Below are 13,382 nucleotides of genomic sequence, written 5' to 3'. Positions count from 1 at the left end.
ATTCAAGTGGGTTATGAACTCCCATTTTTACCCCAAATACAAGTTGCAGAATCACATCGGTTACACATCCACATTTTTACATAATGCCATATTAGTGACTGTTGTATTCTGCTACCTTTCCTATCCCCTACTATCCCCCCTCCCCTCCCCTCCCATCTTCCCTCTCTACCCCATCTGCTGTTATTCAGTTCTCTCCCTTGTTGTTTTTTTTTTCCCCTTTCCCCTCACAAACTCTTATATGTAATTTTGTGTAACAATGAGGGTCTCCTTCCATTTCCATACAATTTCCCTTCTCTCTCCCTTTCCCTCCCACCACTCGTCTCTGTTTAATGTTAGTCTTTTTCTCATGCTCTTCCTCCCTGCTCTGTTCTTAGTTGCTCTCCTTATATCAAAGAAGACATTTGGCATTTGATTTTAAGGATTGGCTAGCTTCACTAAGCATATTCTGCTCTAATGCCATCCATTTCCCTGCAAATTCCATGATTTTGTCATTTTTTAGTGCTGCTTAATACTCCATTGTGTATAAATGCCACATTTTTTTTTATTGATTCATCTATTGAAGGGCATCTAGGTTGATTCCACAGTCTAGCTATTGTGAATTGTGCTGCTATGATCATTGATATGGCAGTATCCCTATAATATGCTTTTTTAAGGTCCTCAGGGAATAGTCCGAGAAGGGCGATAGCTGGGTCAAATGGTGGTTCCATTCCCAGCTTTCCTAGGAATCTCCATACGGCTTTCCATATTGGCCGCACCAATTTGCAGTCCCACCAGCAATGTACAAGTGTACCCTTTTCCCCACATCCTCGCCAACACTTATTGTTGTTTGACTTCATAATGGCTGCCAATCTTACTGGAGTGAGATGGTATCTTAGGGTGGTTTTGATTTGCATTTCTCTGACTGCTAGAGATGGTGAGCATTTTTTCATGTACTTATTGATTGATTGTATGTCTTCCTCTGAGAAGTGTCTGTTCAGGTCCTTGGCCCATTTGTTGACTGGGTTATTATCTTATTGTTTAATTTTTTGAGTTCTTTGTATATTCTGGATATTAGGGCTCTATCTGAAGTATGAGGAGTAAAAATTTGTTCCCAGGATGTAGGTTCCCTATTTACCTCTCTTATTGTTTCTTTTGCTGAGAAAAAACTTTTTAGTTTAAGTAAGTCCCATTTGTTTATTCTTGTATTTAACTCTTGGGCTATGGGCGTCCTATTAAGGAATTTGGAGCCCGACCCCACAATATGTAGATCGGAGCCAAGTTTTTCTTCTATCAGGCACAGAGTCTCTGATTTGATATCAAGCTCTTTGATCCATTTTGAGTTAACTTTTGTGCATGGCGAGAGAAAGGGGTTCAGCTTCATTTTGTTGCATATGGATTTCCAGTTTTCCCAGCACCATTTGTTGAAGATGCTATCCTTCCTCCATTGCATGCTTTTAGCCCCTTTATCAAATATAAGAAAGTTGTAATTTTGTGGATTGGTCTCTGTGTCCTCTATTCTGTACCATTGGTCCACCTGCCTGTTTTGGTACCAGTACCATGCTGTTTTTGTTACTATTGCTCTGTAGTACAGTTTGAAATCTGGTATTGCTCTACCTCCAGATTCACACTTTGTGCTTAGAATTGCTTTTGCTATTCTGGGTCTTTTATTTTTCCATATGAATTTCATGATTGCTTTATCTATTTCTACAAGAAATGCCGTTGGGATTTTGATTGGCATTGCATTGAACCTGTAGAGAACTTTGGGTAATATCGCCATTTTGATGATGTTGGTTCTGCCTATCCACGAACAGGGTACATTTTTCCATCTTCTAAGATCTTCTTCTATCTTTCTCTTTAGGGTTCTGTAGTTTTCATTGTATAAATCTTTCACCTCTTTTGTTAGGTTGATTCCCAAGTATTTTATTTTTTTTGAGGATATTGTGAATGGAGTGGTTTTCCTCATTTCCATTTCAGAAGTTTTGTTGCTGATATACAGGAATGCCTTTGATTTATGTGTGTTGATTTTATATCCTGCCACTTTGCTGAATTCATTTATTAGTTCTAGTAGTTTCTTTGTAGACCCTTTTGGGTCTTCTAGGTATAGGATCATGTCGTCCACAAATAGTGATATTTTAAGTTCTTCTTTTCCTATTTTTATGCCTTTAATTTCTTTTGTCTGTCTAATTGCTCTGGCTAGTATTTCAAGAACTAAATTGAATAGAAGTGGTGAGAGAGGGCATCCCTGTCTTGTTCCAGATTTTAGAGGGAATGCCTTCAGTTTTTCTCCATTTAGAATGATGCTAGCCTGAGGCTTAGCATATATAGCTTTTACATTGTTGAGGTAAGTTCCTGTTATCCCTAGTTTTTCTAGTGTTTTGAACATAAAGGGATGCTGTACTTTGTTGAATGCTTTTTCTGCATCTATCGAGACCATCATATGGTTCTTATCTTTAAGTCTATTGATGTGGTGAATAACATTTATTGATTTCTGTATATTGAACCAGCCTTGCATCCAAGGGATGAATCCTACTTGATCATGGTGCACAATTTTTTTGATATGCTTTTGTATTCGATTTGCCAGGATTTTATTGAGAATTTTTGCATCTGTGTTCATTAGAGATATTGGTCTGTAGTTTTCTTTCTTTGAAGTGTCTTTGTCTGGTTTCGGGATCAGGGTGATGTTGGCTTCATAGAATGAATTTGGAAGAGCTCCTTCTTTTTCTATTTCTTGAAATAGCTTGAAAAGTATTGGTATTAATTCTTCTTTGAAGGTTTTGTAAAACTCCGCTGTATACCTATCCGGTCCAGGGCTTTTCTTGGTTGGTAGTCTTTTGATGGCTTCTTCTATTTCTTCCTTTGTTATTGGTCTGTTTAAATTGTGTGTGTCTTCTTGACTCAATCTGGGCAGATCATATGACTTAAGAAATTTATCGATAACTTCACTATCTTCTATTTTATTAGAATATAGGGTTTCAAAATACTTTCTAATTATCTTCTGTATTTCTGTAGTGTCTGTTGTGATATTGCCTTTTTCATCCCATATGTTAGTAATTTGAATTTTCTCTCTTCTTCTCTTCGTTAGCATGGCTAAGGGTCTGTCGATCTTATTTATTTTTGCAAAGAACCAACTTTTAGTTTTATCAATTTTTTCAGTGGTTTTTTTTTTGTTTCAATTTCGTTGATTTCTGCTCTGATTTTAATTATTTCTTGTCTTCTGCTGTATTTGCTGTTGTTTTGCTCTTCCTTTTCTAGGGTTTTGAGATGTAGTGTGAGTTCATTTATTTGTTGGTTTTTTCTTTTTTTGAGGAATGAACTCCAGGAAATGAATTTCCCTCTTAAAACTGCTTTCATTGTGTCCCATAGATTCCGGTATGTTGTGTCGGTATTGTCGTTTATCTCTAAGAGTTTTTTGATTTCCTCCTTCATGTCTTCTGTAACCCATTGATCATTCAGTAACGTATTGTTCATTTTCCATGTGATGTAGGATTTTTCCTTCCTTCTTTTATCATTGATTTCCAGTTTCATTCCATTATGATCAGATATGGTACATGGTATTATCTCCACACCTTTATATTTACTAAGAGTTGCCCTATGGCATAATATATGGTCTATCTTTGAGTAAGATCCATGTACTGCTGAGAAGAACGTGTATGCACTTGATGATGGTTGATATATTCTATATATGTCGGTTAAGTCTAGGTTATTGATTGTGCTATTGAGTTCAATAGTTTCTTTATTCAGCTTTTGTCTAGATGATCTGTCTAATGGTGAGCGGTGTGTTGAAGTCACCCATAATTATTGTTTTGTAGTCTATTTGACTCTTGAACTTGAGGAGAGTTTGTTTTATGAACGTTGCAGCTCCATTGTTTGGTGCGTACAAATTGATAATTGTTATGTCTTGTTGGTGGATGGTTTCTTTTAACAGTATATAGTGTCCTTCTTTATCCCTTTTGATTAACTTAGGTTTGAAGTTGATTTTATTTGATATGAGTATGGCCACTCCTGCTTGCTTCTGAGGGCCATGTGAGTGGTATGATTTTTCCCAACCTTTCACCTTCAGGCTGTGTATATCTTTTCCTATCATATGAGTCTCCTGAAGGCAGCATATTGTTGGATTTGTTTTTTTAATCCAGGTTACTAGCCTATGTCTCTTGATTGGTGAATTTAAGCCATTAACATTTAAGGTTACAATTGAAATGTGGTTTGTACTTCCAGTCATGTTTATTTATTTATTTATTTTAGTTTGGCTAGTTTTTCCTCTTTGGTTATTTTTCTTCCCCTTTACTGAGATACCTCCCACTGTTAATTTTGGGTGCTATTTTTCAATTCCTCTTCTTGTAGTGTTTTGCTCAAAATGCTTTGCAGTGTTGGTTTTCTGGCTGCGAATTCTTTTAGCTTTTGTTTATCATGAAATATTTTAATTTCATTGTCAAATCTGAAGCTTAATTTTGCTGGATACAGTATTCTTGGTTGGAATCCATTATTTTTCAGCGTTTGAAACACGTTGTTCCAGGATCTTCTCGCTTTCAAAGTCTGTGATGAAAAATCAGCCGTTAACCTAATTGGTTTACCCCTGAATGTAATCTGCCTCCTTTTTCTCGTAGCTTTTAATATTCTCTCCTTGTTCTGTATGTTGGATATCTTCATAATTATGTGTCTTGGAGTTGGTCTATTACGGTTTTGAATGTTTGGGGTCCTTTAAGCTTCCAGGATTTGGCAATCCATTCCATCTTTCATCTCTGGGAAGTTTTCTAGGATTATTTCATTTGATAGGTTGTCCATTCCTTTGATTTGGACCTCTATACCTTCTTTTATCCCAATGACTCTCAAATTTGTTTTTTTATGACATTCCATATCTCTTGGATAGATTGCTTGTAAAGCATCCTTTCTGTGTTGACTATATTCTCAAGTTGATAAACTTTGTCTTCATTATCTGATGTTCTGACTTCTACTTGATCTAGTCTAGTTATGATATTCTCGTTTGAGTTTTTAATTTGGTTTATGGTTTCCTGCATTTCTAGGATTACTGTTTGATTTTTTAAAAAAATCTCTATCTCCTGGTAGAGCTCGTTCTTTGCCATTTGGATTTGTTTATTTATTTAGTTTTCAAAATATACTTTCAATGCTTGGACTTGCTGTCTCATGTCTTCTCTAATATTCCGTTCCATCTGAGTTAGGTATGCCTTGAGTTTTTTCTCTGTCCATTTTTCTGATGCCTCTAGGGCCTCCTGTAGATTTGAGTTGTCCTGCATTGTTTGTAATCCTTTTTTCCCTTGTTTTTTTCATGTTGTTCCCGTTACTTTCCAGCTCTGTTTGACTGCTGTGTTTTTGCTTTCTCCTATAAATTTGTTTTGGCTTTGTATATCTCTGTTGTCTCTCCTTTGTGGTGGGAGATTATGCCTAGAGATGTTGGGCTTTATTGAACTTTAAAGCTGATTCATTCAATTTATAAAAGGCTTCCGGATTCTGTATGCATATAGTGATTTGTTGTTTGTTCTTAGGACTTTATGTTTAGGTTAGGTGCTCTGAAGGTATAAGGGTTAGTATGTCTTGGCTACTTTAGAAGGTTGCTCTACTGAAGGGGGATACTAACCGTCGATTGGATCAGTGTGTTGGTAGTAGCTAGGTATTTAAGAGCCCTATAGACAGTCTTGAAACATTCACCTATTTGCATTTAGACAATTACACGTAATGGAGGACGTTATGCTTGGGATGAAAGTTGGGGGGTAGGGGACAGAAGGTGCTCTTAAAAAGAAAGAAGGAGAGGGAGATAGATAGAATAGAGGAGAATGGAAAGAACAATAAAACTCGAAAGGGGAAAGAAAGAAGGAAAAGGGGAGAGAAAAAATAAAATAAAATAAGAAATAAAATTAGGTCTTAGAGATCCATTTTCTTCTCTTCTGGTAGGCAGAGCTGTGCCCTCCGAGCTGAGCTTCTGCCCTCTATGTGTCGACAGCAATCCCTGTAAGGCGGCTCCTGGGAGTCTCTCAATCCTGTTAGTCCAGAGCCGTTTCACTTCTCCGGCCCCTCCTCCCCTTCCTCCTGCCAGCCAGCCTGGTCCTGCTCACCAGAGGCGGTTCCCCAAGGATCTGGTTACACTTTCAGCCCTGCTGCGTGCCCTATTTCCCGAACAACGGAGCACTCTCTCTGTCATTCATCTAAGCCCCAGTGCTGTGGAGCTGTTGTCTGGGAGTCAATAGTTTAATTTTTCCGGACCCCTTTCGCGGGCACGCCCTCGGAAGCTGGTGGCTAAGACCTTGGGTATCGCCACTGGTGGTAATGGGAGTTGGGGGTCAAGAATCCCCTCTGCTTCCCTCAGCCCCTACAATCACAACCACTCCACTGGCGGTAGGAGGAGTTGGGGTTCAGGAGTGCCCTCTGTTTCCCTCCGCCCCTACCGTCACCCCCTACCGTCACGCCCTCTCCGTTGGCGGTTGGGGGAGTTGGGAGTCTTCTCTGCTTCCCTCCGCCCCTACAGACACGCCCACGCCACTGGTGGTAGGGGGAGTTGGGGGTTGGGAGTCCCTTGGCCCTTAGGGTCACGCCCACGGAGAGATTTTTGAAGTTTCCTGGTTGTTTGTATCTGGTGTGGGTGGGAGTTACACACCTGCTAAAGTAGATTCCACTGGGAAGGAATCTCATTGGCCGAACTCTGGTGACTTCCCCTCTCTGTTGGTGACTTCCCCTCTCTGTTATGGTGGGCCCCTGGCTCCTTGCCGGAGTGTCCGAAGGGAGGGGTGGGACTGGCTTGTCTCTGGTCTGACTCAATCTCTGGTTTTAGTTCCCGGTTCGCTATTTCATAAAGGCTTGGTTAGAGTCCCTTCACGTTGCCTCATGAGCCGGGTGGGCGGGGGCCGTTCGCTGAGCCGGGCCGGCGGCGGCCGTTGGAAAGTTTGCCTCAATGGGCGGGCGGCCGGCGTTCGGTGGCGGCCAGCGGGACTGGACCTCTGCGCGCCACGTGGCCGAGATTCACTCGTCTGGGGCAAATTGTCACCTCCAATAAACTTACTAATTCCTGGCAGGTCTCCTTTCATCGGAATTTTGCTAGAAGTTTCTCAGCAGGTAGAATCTAGGCGTATTAATGCGTCTCTCTGATCCCGGTAATGTGGAGGTACTGAAAGTGCTGCCTCCTCACCGGCCGCCATGATGGGTCATGGTTATTCTTACTAACAGGTGAATTTAATAAGGTGTTTGTGGTGAATATAAAAATTATCAATAGCATCAAAAATGTGAAAAACCTAGGATTCAGTCTGCTTAAGTTATGAAAACTATGAATATAAAAACTATTCCTTTGTGATTAGCTTGTTGCTCTTCCATATATCCGTGTCATAGCTAGGTGTGGTTGTACACATCTAGGCCCAGCAACTTATGTTGCTGAGATGGGACAGTTGAAAGTTTAAGGTCAGCCTCAGCAACTTAGCAGAGATCCTAATAAATAAAAAAGGCTGAGGATGTAGCTTAGCAGAAGAACACACCTGGCTTCAGTTGCCTGTATTACAAAAGATAAAAAAGTACACACCAAAGATCATGGACATATGTTTCAATCCTCTTTTCTTTTTCTTTTTTTGTAGTTGTAGATGGACAGTATGTCTTTATTTATTTTTATGTGGTGCTAAGGATCAAACCTGGCGCCTTACACGTGGTAGGCAAGTACTCTACCACTGAGCTATAGCCCCAGCCCCCTCTTTTTACTCTTTTAAATTTCATTGTCTCATCTTTCACATTGAGAAATATAGTCCACTTCAAACTACTTTTGGGGTATGTTGTGAATGAAGAATGAAGTTTTAATTTAAATTTTTTTCCATAGCAATAAATAATTGACTCAAATATTTATGAAAAGATTGTCTTTGCCTACTGTTCTACTGTGATGGCTTTGTTGTAAATCAAGCGTTTCATCTGTGCTTGTATTTGTTTCTGATTTTTCTATTCTGTTTCCTCATTTTAATAAGGTCACACTATTCATTGTGTTTTGTAAGTCTTGATATACACCTTCTGATTCTTTAGGAATGTGTGAATGGTCTTGGTTCTTTGCTTTTTTAAATACATTTTAACATTTTGAGGATCTGTTGAATAACATTCCACTATCATTTAAATTTGCAGTTTTCATGTTTTTTTTGCCAACATATTTTCATAAGGTATTTGACTTACAAGAAATTTCTTTTGGGGGCTGGGGATGTGGCTCAAGTGGGTAGCATGCTCGCCTGGCATGTGTGTGGCCCGGGTTCGATCCTCAGCACCACATACAAAGAAAGATGATGTGTCTGCCGAAAACTAAAATAAATAAATAAATAATATTTTTTAAAGAATAAAATAAAATCAATTAGCATAAAGGGATTAGGTTTAAAAAAAAGAAATTTCTTTTATGAAGTGACAGTTTAGGCTGTTTCACATTTTCTAGTGCATCTGTTCTCCCTCCTTCCCTCCCTCTCTTCCCTCTCCTTCCTCCTTCCTTCCTACCTTCCTTCCTTCCTTATTTTCTGTGCTTGGGATTGAACCCAAAGCCTCACACATGCCAGACAAGTGCTCTATCACTAAAGTCACACCTCTAGCCCTGTTTTCTTTATCTTACTCATCTATAGGAGTTCTTTGTGTATTCTAGATAAAAGATTTTTGCTGTTTGTATGTGTTGCAAAGAATTTTCCCCACTCTGTTGACACTTTTGCTCTATTAAATGGAATCACTTGATGAACACAGGCTCCTGATTTCAGCATAGCCAGATATTGGAGCTTCTGGGTGTGCTTTGTGTTAGTTCTTTGTGGGGAAAAGAGCACAGATAAAGTTAAGATTATGCTTAAATAAAATAAAAATTTAATTGTAACCATTATATTTTACTTATAATTGCTATATACTTTTCAGCTGTGGATTTCTTCAATCAGATCAACATGCTTTACGGAACCATCACAGACTTCTGTACAGAGGAGAGTTGTCCGGTGATGTCAGCTGGACCAAAGTAAGACATGGTTAATGATTAGTTCTCATTTTATTTATAGTTTTTAGATAAGAACAAAGCTTCTGATTATATATTTTCTCCTCTTAGCAATTCCTTCAGTGGTTTGCTAATGACTATTTTATCAAGCCAGATTCCATAGCTTGAGCTTTATGATCCTCCCTGTATTGTATTTATTTAGGGACTTGCTGCTTAAATTAAAAAAAAAAAAAAGAAGAAGAAGAAGAAGAAGAAGAATTTATTCAGGGTCTTGCTGAGTTTTTTAGGGCCTCACTAAGTTGCTGTGATTTGCTTTGAACTCTTAATCCTCTTGCCTCATCCTCCAAGGCTGCTGGAATTACAGGAGTACACCACAGCTCCCAGCTTAGCCTTGTTCTTTTTTAAAAATATTTTTAGTTGTAGATGGACCTAATGCCTTTATTTTGTTTATTTAGTTTTTTTTTTTTTAATGTGGTGCTGGAGAATGAAACAGTGCTAATAACAACAATGGCAGCTACTATTTAGTGATACCTATATGTAAGGCCCTTCATATATTATATGTTTTACTTCATACCACAATATTCATCGCAAGAATATTGCCCCATACATTGTCATGAATGTAAAGAATATAGTCAGATAACTGAAGAGCTCAGAACAGAGATATTAGAGCTCAGGAAGGGAATTGTGCTAACATATAAGGAGGTTAAATATAAGCTAAATTCTTAGTAAAAAAGGAAGACGACACTGGAAAGGGCACAAAGCTGAACTTTTACTTCTTTCTAGCCCACAGAGATAAGTAGCTGCGGTTATTAAAAATTCAGTGCCTTTCAATTCCCTGCTTCCTATAGACCTCTTCCTATAGAGTTTTGTTCTGTGGTTTTCAACCCTCAGGACTGTTGACTTTGGAGAATCGTGGTCTGTGGACTTTGTTGTTGCAGGTGTCTCTCTTGGTCTTCCTTCACCATATTTGAATTTATGTGAATTATGTAGTTCTTTGTTTTTAAATACTGTGGTTCAGAGATACAGGTGTTTCCTAGTTTCATCAAAGACAAAATGAATTTCTGTTACTTGTTATTTTGGGAGGTTTTCTTAAAGGAAAAAAGTCGTTTAAAAATGAAATCCCTTGGGGCTGGGATTGTGGCTCAGCAGTAGAGTGCTTGCCTAGCATGGGTGGGGCCTGGATTTGATCCTCAGCATTAAATAAAGTATTGTGTTGTGCCCATCTACACCTAAAAAAATAAAAAAGGTATTAAAAAAATGAAATCCCTTTTAGTACATCTTAATTCTGGTTAATATTATTGGTGTTTACTTAGGATGTTTTAAGTTTTACTTGTGAAAACAGATATTTTTAATTGTGTTCTTATGTAGTCAGCTATGCATTGAAAACACCATGTTCCTTTATTTGAGAGCTGTGTTTGTTTCTGCTTGTGTGTGTGTGTGTGTGTGTGTGTGTGTTACTGCCTGCCTTCCTTCAAGCCTGTCTGCCTCCCTCTCTCTCTCCTTTCTCTTTCTTTTTCCTTTTTTTTTTTTTTTTTTTTTTTTGGAGACTGGACTTTTGGCTAGTGATAATGCTCAGAAGACCTAGTTGTTGTCAAGGTTCTTTATTATCAGAGGCAAGACTTTACCAAGAAGAGGTAGTTATTAATATAGGTTAAGTATCCCTTACCTGAAACACTTGAAACCAGAGGACTTTAGGATTGTTTTTGATTTTGGAATATTTGCATACACATAGAAATATTTCAGGGATAGAACTCAAGTTTAGACATGGAATTTATTTATGTTTTACATACTCCTTATATACATAACCTGAAGGTAATTTTAGGCAATATTTTTAGCACATCTACATATTAATGCAGCTTATCATGAGGTCAAGTGTGGAACTTTTCTCTTTTGGCATCTTATCTTCACTCAAAAGATTTCTAATTTTGTAGCTTTATAGATTTTGGATTAGGTATGCTCAATCTGTACTTGGCACTGGTCTCTTCCAAAGTAGTATTAAACAATGCCTCATAGGACTTGGTTCTCAGTTTCTGTTTATTATTATTATTTAAAAAGAAATGGTATAGTTTACAGGTTTGTATAGTCATAACAAAAATTTAAAAGAAGATTGTCAAAGATGGAATAAAAACAATAGATGGGGTAAGATAGCTACAAAATGAAGGAAGTCATCTTAAATATAAACATAACAAAAGAAAAAGAGAAGATAAAGGAATCAGTTGTAAACGATAGGTGTGAGCAACATAGAGTTGTCTATTTTTCAGAAAGCCTTGATATTTAAAGTTTTAATTGTTTTTTTAAATTTAAAATATTTAGTATGATTTTTTTGATTAACTATGTGTTCTTTTGATTTTTATATTTAAAAGTGAACACAAAAGTGAACACAAAATACCTGAAAACTTTTTAAAAGATAAAAAAGAAAAACATGTTGTAAAGGAACAATAAAGATGTTATGCTATCTTAAAGGAGAAAACATGGACGAAGTCCCCTTCTCTAAGTGAAGAATAAGGATGGCTTAAAGTTCTACCATTTATCATCTGTCTCCTAAGAGGATCAAAGAAGAAGAAATAAGCTTAAATCACACTAAGCACTTTAATTTTATAATAGCAAGATTCCCTTAACTGTGAAAGTGATTAATCATTGCAACAAGGTCCCAAGAACAGTTGGGAACTCTCTCCTTGGAGACCTTCCAAATGGACTTGATAGTCAGTTTTTTTTTTTTAGACCTTTGTTCTGTTTATTTGATTTTTTGCTTGCTTGCTTGTTTGTTTGTTTATTTATTTATTTATTTATGGTATTGAAGATCAAACCCATGCCTCACACATGCTAGGCAAGTGCTCTACCATTGAGCCACAACCCCAGCCCTTGACAGTCATTCTTGTCGTCTAATTGTTGGCAATAGATCCTCCCAAAAAATGAGTATTCAGACACATCTTGTTTTGGATTATTGTTCAGTAACAAGTAGTTGTGATTAGATGGAAAGTATTCTAATTTATTCCATCTCAACATAATTTTTATCATTTAAAGTACTCTGTAGTATTCTGCCTTTTTTCTTTTTCTTTTTTGCTAGACTCTCAGACATATCAGTCAGTCCAAACTCTGGGAACAAGGTTAGAAAGCACAGTGTTGCTTTGAAGATTGAAGCAACAGAGGTAACTTTTGGAAGCTAAAAATCTAAATGCTAGGTTCAGTTTAGAGAGATTTATATTTGTAGTGTTGACTGTATGATTATTTCTTATGTTAAAATTCAGGTTGTGTGTGTGTGTCTGTAAAAGAAACACACACACACACACATGCACAGTGTTAGGGTTCATACCATATTGTTTTTACTTGTTCATTTGCAGGTCTGTCTTTCTAGTAAACTGTTCTCCTTCGAAGTAGGAAAAGAATCTTTTTAGTGACTCTTGTTCTTAATTTTGTGTCTTTTCACATAATAGGTGCACATTAACTGTTAAATCGGAATATAAGTTTCTGATAATACCCAAAACCTGTGAACGTCTTTCTTTGAGTTGCCAGTTTTCTTTAAAGCCATATTTAACTTTTTAGCCAAATGTACTCAGATATCAAGTCATTTTCTTTATTCTTAATCTTACTTTGGAGTTCTGTGTTTATCTTTAACTCAAAATTTAAAGTGTCAAGGTAAAAAGAATTATACTGCACACACAGGAGAAATGTTTTTTAAGGAAGAAAACCATAAAATTCAAAGATGATCAACATAACACTGAGTTATGATACAGTTTTTTTAAAACAGTATAGAAATTTATTTATTTTTTCTAATTATACATGACAGTAGAATGCATTTTGAAACATTGTATACAAATGGAGCACAACTTCTCATTCCTCTTGCTGTATGTGGTGCAGTCACACCAGTAGTGTAATCATATCATGTATATAGGGTTATAATGCCTGTCTTATTTCACTGTCTTTCCAATCCCCACAGCTCTTCCCCTACCCACTCCTCTTACTCCCCTCTGCACAATCCAAAGTTCCTTCATTCTTCCCTTTGCCACCTACCAACTATGTATCAGCATCCACTGGTCAGATAAAATATTTGGCCATTGGTTTTTTAGGGATTGGCTTATTTCACTTAGCATGATATTCACTAGTTCCATCCCTTTACCTGCAAATACTATAATTTCATTCTTATTTAAGGCTAATATTTCATTGTGTATATGTACCATATTTTCTTTATACATTTACCTGTTGAGGGGCATCTAGGTTGGTTCCATGGTTTAGCTATTGTGAATTGAGCTGCTATAAACATTGATGTGGCTGTGTCACTGTGGTATGCTGATTTTAATTCCTTTGGGTGTAAATCAAGGAGTGGGCAGCTGGGTTAAATGGTGGTTCCATTTCAAATTTTCTGAGGAATCTCCATACTGCTTTCCAGAGTGGTTGTACCAGTTTGATCCACTTTGAATTGATTTTTGTGCAGAGTGAGAGAGAGGTTTAATTTCATTTTGCTACCTATGGATTTCTA

General features: G+C 37.4%; 1 protein-coding gene across 1 annotated transcript in view; it reads left to right on the top strand.

Annotated features, from left to right (window-relative positions):
* Window positions 1–13,382, top strand: part of Mob1b (MOB kinase activator 1B) — a 74,643-nt gene that overhangs the window by 47,317 nt on the left and 13,944 nt on the right. Inside the window, exon 3 of the mRNA XM_026402580.2 lies at window positions 8,836–8,929. Coding sequence (XP_026258365.1) covers window positions 8,836–8,929 — 94 coding nt within the window. The remainder of the gene's footprint in view (window positions 1–8,835; window positions 8,930–13,382) is intronic.

The sequence above is a fragment of the Urocitellus parryii genome, chromosome 10, assembly GCF_045843805.1.
Source record: "Urocitellus parryii isolate mUroPar1 chromosome 10, mUroPar1.hap1, whole genome shotgun sequence".
NCBI lineage: Eukaryota > Metazoa > Chordata > Mammalia > Rodentia > Sciuridae > Urocitellus > Urocitellus parryii.
The sequence above is the reverse complement of the archived record's forward strand: the minus strand, read 5'-3'. Positions and strand labels throughout refer to the sequence as shown.